At 38.7% G+C, this 8,364-nt stretch overlaps 1 protein-coding gene across 1 annotated transcript; it reads left to right on the plus strand.

Moving 5' to 3' along the window:
• On the plus strand, positions 6,535-8,240 carry LOC107607254 (TBC1 domain family member 17-like). Its single transcript, XM_016309228.2, has 6 exons — positions 6,535-6,898; positions 7,321-7,497; positions 7,583-7,634; positions 7,727-7,834; positions 8,033-8,117; positions 8,204-8,240. The coding sequence occupies exons 1-6, from the start codon at positions 6,743-6,745 to the stop codon at positions 8,238-8,240; spliced, it is 615 nt and encodes a 204-aa protein (XP_016164714.2). The 5' UTR covers positions 6,535-6,742.

Here is an 8,364-nt window from a genome sequence, read left to right on the forward strand (position 1 = left end):
TCTTTCATGAACTTGGCATAAGAAGGTATTTGCTCAAGTGCTTCTGCAAATGGAATCTTTATTTCAAGAGTCCTGAGATAATCTGCAAAGCGAGCAAATTGCTTATCCTGCTCCTCTTTCCGGAGTTTTTGAGGATAAGGTATCTTGGCTTTATATTCCTCAACCTTAGTTGCTGCAGGTTTATTGCCTACAGAAGTGGTTGAAGAAGCCTTTTTAGAGGGGTTGTTATCAGCATTTGTGTGTGTCTGATCCCTCACTGGCAATTGAGTGCCAGGGTTAGAAGTTGGAGTGAATTTAGACGCCAGCTCCTTGTCTGTTCCTGGCATCTGAACGCCAGAACTGTGCCCCTTTTGGGCGTTCAGCGCCAGATCTTGCCCATTTTGGGCGTTCAACGCCAGATCCTTGCCTATTTCTGGCATTGAACGCCAGTCCTGCCTTGTTTCTGGCGTTGAACGCCAGTCCTGAGCATGGTCTGGGCGTTCAGCGCCAGCCTTCCACCAAATTTCTGGCGTTAAAACGCCAGAATTGCTTTTCCCTAGGCTCTTACTGTCCTCAGGTGAATTTTGGGTGGTCTGCTCATTCCTTAGCTCTTTGCTGCCTTGAGGTGGAGTATTTAATGTTTTCCCACTTCTTAATTGAACTGCTTGGCATTCTTCTGTTATTTGTCTTGACAGCTGCTGCTTGGTTTGCTTCAATCGTTCTTCCACATTTATATTAGCCATCCTTGTCTCTTGTAGTTTATCCTTGAATTCAGCTAACTGCTTTGTTAGAAAATCCAATTGCTGAGTGAATTCAGCAGCTTGTTTCACAGGACTGAGTTCAACAGTTACTATTTTAACCTCTTCTTTCATGGAAGGGTCACTGCTTAGGTACAGATGCTGATTCCTGGCGACTGTATCAATGAGCTCTTGAGCCTCTTCAATTGTCTTTCTCATGTGGATAGATCCACCAGCTGAGTAATCTAGAGACATTTGAGCTCCTTCTGCAAGCCCATAATAGAAGATGTCTAACTGAACCCACTCTGAAAACATTTCAGAGGGGCATTTTCATAGCATCTCTCTGTATCTCTCCCAGGCATCATAAAGAGATTCATTATCTCCTTGTTTAAAGCCTTGGATGTCCAGTCTTAGCTGTGTCATCTGTTTTGGGGGAAAGTATTGATTCAGAAATTTTTCTGTCAGCTGTTTCCATGTCCTTATGCTGGCCTTAGGTTGGTTATTTAACCACCTCTTGGCTTGATCTTTCACAGCAAATGGAAACAGTAATAGTCTGTAGACATCCTGATCTATTTCCTTATCATGTACTGTGTCAGCAATTTGTAAAAACTGTGCCAGAAACTCTGTAGGTTCTTCCTGTGGAAGACTGGAATACTGGCAACTTTACTGCACCATGATAATGAGCTGAGGATTCAACTCAAAGCTACTGACTCCAATGGAGGGTATACAGATACTACTCCCATATGAAGCAGTAGAGGGGTTAGCATATGACCCCAGAGTCCTCCTGGACTATTCATTTCCGCTTAGGTCCATGACAGAGAAAGGGAGATGATGTAAAAAAATATTTTTATTTTTATTTATTTATTTATTTACTTATTTATTTCAAAAATAAATTAAAATAAAATAAATAAAAATAGGTGAAGATTTTCGAAAAATGAGGGGAGAGAAAGTGGTAAGGAAATTTTGAAAAAGATATGATTTGGAAAATATTTTAAATTTAAAAAAAATCTGAAATTTTTTTTTTAAAAATAATTTTCAAAAATTTGTTTTAAAATTAGAGAGAAAAGATATTTTTGAATTTAGTGAGGAAAGAGAAAAACAATAAAATAGCACAAGATTTAAAATTTTTAGATCTAATGCTCCTTGTTTTCGAAAATTTTGGAGGAAAAACACCAAGGAACACCAAACTTAAAATTTTAAGATCAAGACACAGGGAAAACTCAAGAACACTTTGAAGACTCACAAGAACACAAGAACATGAAGAAAGAACACCAAACTTAAAATTTTTAGAAAACCAAACTAAAATTTTCAAAAAACAAAGAAAAATCAACAAGAAAACACCAAACTTAAAGTTTGGCACAAAATTTAATAGAAAAATTATTTTTTTAAAAAAAGATTTTTTAAAAAGAGTGTACCAAACTGCCACGGACTTAGACCAATGCTCTAGCCAATTGGGCAATAAATGTAACACTTGTTTTGAAGAAGGATATTTTTAACCAAGAACAATAATAAGAGACTTTAAACCAAAAAGAAAAATTTTCCTAATCTAAGCAACAAAATAAGCCGTCAGTTGTTCAAACTCAAACAATCCCCGGCAACGGCGCCAAAAACTTGGTGCACGAATTGTGAATCACACTTTTCACAACTCGTACCACTAACCAGCAAGTGCACTGGGTCGTCCAAGTAATACCTTACGTGAGTAAGGGTCGAATCCCACGGAGATTGTAGGTTTGAAGCAATCTATGGTTATCTTGCAATTCTTAGTCAGGAAGTCAATTATATTTATTAGTTGAATTCCGAATGAACAAGAGAGCATGGGTTAAAAGTTACTTGTTATGCAGTAATGGAGAATATGTTGGAGTTTTGGAGATGCTTTGTCTTCTGAATCTCTGCTTCCCTCTGTTCTCTGATTCATGCATGCACGTCCTTCTATGGCAAGCTGTGTGTTGGTGGATCACCGTTGTCAATGGCTACCATCCATCCTTCCAGTGAAAAGGGTCCAGGTGCGCTGTCACCGCACGGCTAATCATCTGCAGGTTCTCAATCGTACCGGAATAGGATTTACTATCCTTTTGCGTCTGTCACTACGCCCAGCACTCACGAGTTTGAAGCACGTCACAGTCATTCAATCCCAGGGCCCTACTCGGAATACCACAGACAAGGTTTAGACTTTCCGGACTCTCATGAATGCTGCCATCATTCTAGCTTATACCACGAAGATTCTGATTAAGAGATCCAAGAGATATTCATTCATTCTACGGTGGAACGGAAGTGCCAACAGCATCAGCAGTCCTTTTTTAGCCTGAATCAGATTTTTGCTCAGCTCCTTCAATTTCAGCCAGAAAAATACCTGAAATCACAGAAAAACACACAACTCATAGTAAAGTCCAGAAATATGAATTTTTTCTAAAAACCAATGGAAATAAACTAGAAACTAACTAGAATATCCTAAAAACTATATGAAATTAAACCCAAAAATCGTATAAAATATCCGCTCATCAGTCCTTTGCACACGTTATTGGGACTTACCTTTCCCAATAACGTGGAGAGTCCTCCCTTGTCCCTACGTTAGAGTCCACGTTAACTAGGTTAACGTGGCTTCTAACGTAGCATTGCCAATTCTTCGAGAACGTTAGTGACACTTACCTTTGTCACTAACGTTCTAATGTGCCCCTTTCCCACGTTAGAGTCCACGTTAACTAGGTTAACATGGCTTCTAACATAGTAATGATAGCCATCCCCAACGTTAGTGACAAAGGTGAGTGTCACTAACGTTGGCTCATTATCTCTTTATCCACGTTAGCTTCCACATTAACTAAGTTAACGTGGGAGTTAACATTGCTCATGGTGGCTCTTGGTGGTTCACCCCAACGTTAGTGACAAAGGTAAGTGTCACTACCGTTGGCTATCAATTGCTCTCTCCACGTTAGCTTCCACGTTAACTAAGTTAACGTGGGAGTTAACGTGGCTTATGGAGGCTTGGCCAACGTTAGTGACAAAGGCGAATGTCACTAACGTTGGCTTCTCTTTTGCTTCTTAACGTTAGAGTCCACGTTAACGAAGTTAACGTGGCTCTTAACGTGGCCACTTATGAGCTTGGTCCAACGTTAGTGACAAAGGTAAGTGTCACTAACGTTGGCTCCATTTTCTTTCTTCCACGTTAGAGTTCACGTTAACTTAGTTAACGTGACTCTTAACGTGGGTTATGATGGCTTTGAGTGCGTTATTGGCGATTACTTTTCTCATTAACTTTGCAAGTTAGCACCCATTCCACGTTAGAGGTCACGTTAGAGGGACTAACATGACTGCTAACGTGGTTCTTCTTTGCTTCCTTTGTCCTGAAATCAAACAACAAAGTGCATCAAAGTTCTAGTCCAAGTCATGAGTCATTGGTGCACGAAATTGTGATCTCAGGCAACGGCGCCAGAAACTCTGTAAGCACGTCTTAATGAATCATTTTTCATTCACAAATTCGATACAACTAACCAGCAAGTGCACTGGGTCGTCCAAGTAATAAACCTTACGTGAGTAAGGGTCGATCCCACGGAGATTGTTGGTATGAAGCAAGCTATGGTCACCTTGTAAATCTCAGTCAGGCGGATATAAAGCAGTTATGGAGTTTTCAAACATAAATAATAAATAGATAGAAAATAAGGATAGAAACACTTATATATATCATTGGTGAGAATTTCAGATAAGTGTATAGAGATGCTTTCGTTCCTCTAAACCTCTGCTTTCCTACTGTCTTCATCCAATCAGTCTTACTCCTTTCCATGGCTGGCTTTATGTAAGGACATCACTGTTGTCACATTCAATCTAAGGTGGAACGGAAGTGGTTGTCAGGCACGCGTTCGTGGGGGAATGATGATGATTGTCACGTTCATCACATTCAGGTTGAATTGCAAATGAATATCTTAGAAGCGGAATAAGTTGAATTGAATAGAAAAACAGTAGTACTTTGCATTAATCTTTGAGGAACAGCAGAGCTCCACACCTTAATCTATGGAGTGCAGAAACTCTACCGTTAAAAATACATAAGTGAAAGGTCCAGGCATGGCTGAATGGCCAGCCCCCAAAACGTGATCACAGGATCAAAAATACAATCCAGGATGTCTAATACAATAGTAAAAAGTCCTATTTATACTAAACTAGTTACTAGGGTTTACAGAAGTAAGTAATTGATGCATAAATCCACTTCCGGGGCCCACTTGGTGTGTGCTTGGGCTGAGCTTGAATGTTACACGTGCAGAGGCTCTTTCTGGAGTTGAACGCCAGGTTGTAACGTATTTCTGGCGTTCAACTCTGGTTTGTGACTTGTTTCTGGCGTTTAACTCTAGACAGCAGTGTAGAACTGACATTCAACGCCCTTTTACGTCATCTAAACTCGGCCAAAGTATGGACTATTATACATTGCTAGAAAGCCCTGGACGTCTACTTTCCAACGCAATTGGAAGCGCTCCATTTTGAGTTCTGTAGCTCCAGAAATTCCACTTTGAGTGCAGGGAGGTCAGAATCCAACAGCATCAGCAGTCCTTCTTCAACCTCTGAATCTGATTTTTGCTCAAGTCCCTCAATTTCAGCCAGAAAATACCTGAAATCACAGAAAAATACACAAACTCATAGTAAAGTCCAGAAATGTGAATTTAACATAAAAACTAATGAAAACATCCCTAAAAGTAACTAGATTCTACTAAAAACATACTAAAAACAGTGCCAAAAAGCGTATAAATTATCCCCTCATCACAACACCAAACTTAAATTGTTGCTTATCCCCAAGCAACTGAAAATCAAATAGGATAAAAAGAAGAGAATATACTATAAATTCCAAACTATCAATGAAACATAGCTCCAATTAAATGAGCGGGACTTGTAGCTTTTTGCCTCTTGAATAGTTTTGGCATCTCACTTTATCCATTGAAGTTCATAATGATTGGCATCTATAGGAATTCAGAGTTCAGATAGTGTTATTGATTCTCCTAGTTCAGTATGATGATTCTTGAACACAGCTATTTTATGAGTCTTGGCCGTGACCCTAAGCACTTTATTTTCCAGTATTACCACCGGATACATAAATGCCACAGACACATAATTGGGTGAACCTTTTCAGATTGTGACTCACCTTTGCTAAAGTCCCCAGTTAGAGGTGTCCAGGATTCTTAAGCACACTCTTCTTTTGCTTTGGACCTTGACTTTAACCGCTCAGTCTCAAGTTTTCACTTGACACCTTCACGCCACAAGCACATGGTTAGGGACAGCTTGGTTTAGCCGCTTAGGCCAGGATTTTATTCCTTTAGGCCCTCCTATCCACTGATGCTCAAAGCCTTGGAATCCTTTTTATTTACCCTTGCCTTTTGGTTTTAAGGGCTATTGGCTTTTTGCTCTTGCCTCTTGGTTTTAAGAGATTTTGGGTTTTTCTGCTTGCTTTTTCTTTTTTCTTTTTTTTTATATTTTTTTTTCTGCAAGCACTACAACATTTATGGGCTATTGCAACATATGTTCAAGATAACACTTAAAAAAAGTTGCAAGTTGCCTATAAAGGTAACTTTTTATACTAGTAGTAATAAAATAGTATTATAACAACGAATTTTTAATAACACACTATAAGTGATGCTATTGATAAATTAGGAGACACTTATTAAGTGTTGCTCTATTAAATATACAAAAATAACTATTATAAAAATAATATATTACTTTTCTTAAGAGTTGTCTTTGAGTTTATTTCAAACTTCACTTCTTAAGTGTTGCTTAAACTTTTTAATATTTCTTAAAAAAATAAAAATAACTCAAACGACAAGGCTAACTATTATGCGGAGAAAAATGGAAAAAAGAAAGAAAGAAGAGTCTCTCGTTGCTAGCAAAACCCAACCCTAATGAAATCCATAACCCCAATCCATTCCAAATGATTCATTCCTCTCTGGTTCTTCAATCCATTCGATGATGACGCGCGTTCCTTTATTGAGCTTCGATCTCAATCTCTGCTCGCGAATGTGATTCGATCATTGAGCTTTGATCTTCTCTGCTCGCGAATGAGCTTCGATTCTCTGCTCGTTGAGCTTCGATCCTCTACTCCTCTTCTCATTGAGCTTCGATCCTCTCTGCTCGTGTTCATCACCGCCGGTCACTGTTCGATTATCACTACTCGTGTTTTTTGTAAGATTCTCGTTTTTGGAATTATTCTGCAGGTACTGATGATTCTACTGTTCTTTCTCTATTCTATTTTAGCACATTTTTGTGTTTTGAATCCTAATTTTTGGTTAAACTTGTTGCTGTGTATATTAATTTTAAACTTGTTCCTCTCTATTTCCTCTGTGAGTTCGCTTTCTATTTTCATCTTCACTTCTCTGCAATATCGCCGATGTTAGAATCGGAGCTTCACGATTTATCCGATCACGCCGATTACGCCGCTTCGCAGCAATAAGTAACACTATTTCTCTATTCCTCTCCTTTCACTTCACAATTTCTCCGGTTCCGATTCGATTGCATTTCAATTAGGGTTGCACGATTCAATTGAATGCTTCACTATTGGATTGCTTTCTTAACTTTTATCATTCCAATCACAAATTTAACTGAGTTGATGTTTTTTTAACATATATAATTTGATTAGGGTTCTGCTAGCGTCATGCTGCGAAGCGACAGTACTAAGGTGAGCTCGCCTCATAAGCGGGATGATGCTGAGATTGTGTTTTTGAAGGACAATGTAGCAATTCATCCAACGCAGTTTGCATCAGAAAGAATTAGTGGAAGACTGAAGCTGTTTAAGCAAGGCACTTCCTTGTTCATGGTGATCATTTTCTGTTTGCTCTTATCCGTTTCGTTCGGTCTAGTGTATTGTTCGTGCTAATGTGTTCGTTTTTGCTTCACTTTAGACTTGGGTTCCTTACAAAGGCCATAGGTCAGAGGCGAGCCTTTCTGAGAAAGGTAAATTCGCATTTGGTGTAGACTGGATGAGTTTATTATCCTGTGCAGTGTGGTGTATTAATATGCTAAAGTTTTTTCCATTTATTGGTTAGAGAGAAGCCTTTACACCATAAGAGCGGTGCCCTTCACTGACATTAGGTCCATCCGGAGGCATTCACCTGCACTTGGATGGCAATATATCATTGTTGTTCTATCATCAGGTGAAGCTCTTGTGATGAATCTAAATGGATTTTTTCTGGGGTTACATTTTCGGTAGCATTGATTATGTAAATAAAATGTATAGGATTCTCTCATCAATGGAGACTTGCTTTTACCTTGAGTAGGTTTAAATATTTGTGGCTTTCTATACCCTTCTGTTTTTGACAATTCTATCTGGTGTGAATAAAATCTTCGTGCAGGACTTGCATATCCTCCACTGTACTTCTATAGTGGAGGAGTCAAAGAATTCCTTGCTACAATTAAGCAACATGTTCTTCTTCTGAGGTTAGCATCCAGCATTCCTTTTTATTTATTATGTTAAAGTCATTATCTTTTACAGGTAAGTGATTAGCTATATGATGAATTCTCAGATCCGCCGAAGATGCAAATGTGTTCCTTGAATCCTAACTGATTTTTATACTGCAGTGGCATATCCAGATCTCGATTTCTGGAATTTGGATTTTCCTTGTTCATCTTTCTTTTGTGGTGGTGTCGGGTATGAAAAATCCACTGATGACTATTTAATATGCAA

The sequence above is a fragment of the Arachis ipaensis genome, chromosome B01, assembly GCF_000816755.2.
Source record: "Arachis ipaensis cultivar K30076 chromosome B01, Araip1.1, whole genome shotgun sequence".
Taxonomy (NCBI): domain Eukaryota; kingdom Viridiplantae; phylum Streptophyta; class Magnoliopsida; order Fabales; family Fabaceae; genus Arachis; species Arachis ipaensis.

Bases quoted from the DNA above. Each gene is read 5' to 3' on its own strand.
- LOC107607254 (XM_016309228.2), top strand. From the start codon at position 6,743: ATGAGCTTCGATTCTCTGCTCGTTGAGCTTCGATCCTCTACTCCTCTT. The intron at 6,899-7,320 runs GTACTGATGATT...TAATTTGATTAG, and splicing joins TTTTTGGAATTATTCTGCAG to GGTTCTGCTAGCGTCATGCT. The intron at 8,118-8,203 runs GTTAGCATCCAG...ATGAATTCTCAG, and splicing joins CAACATGTTCTTCTTCTGAG to ATCCGCCGAAGATGCAAATG.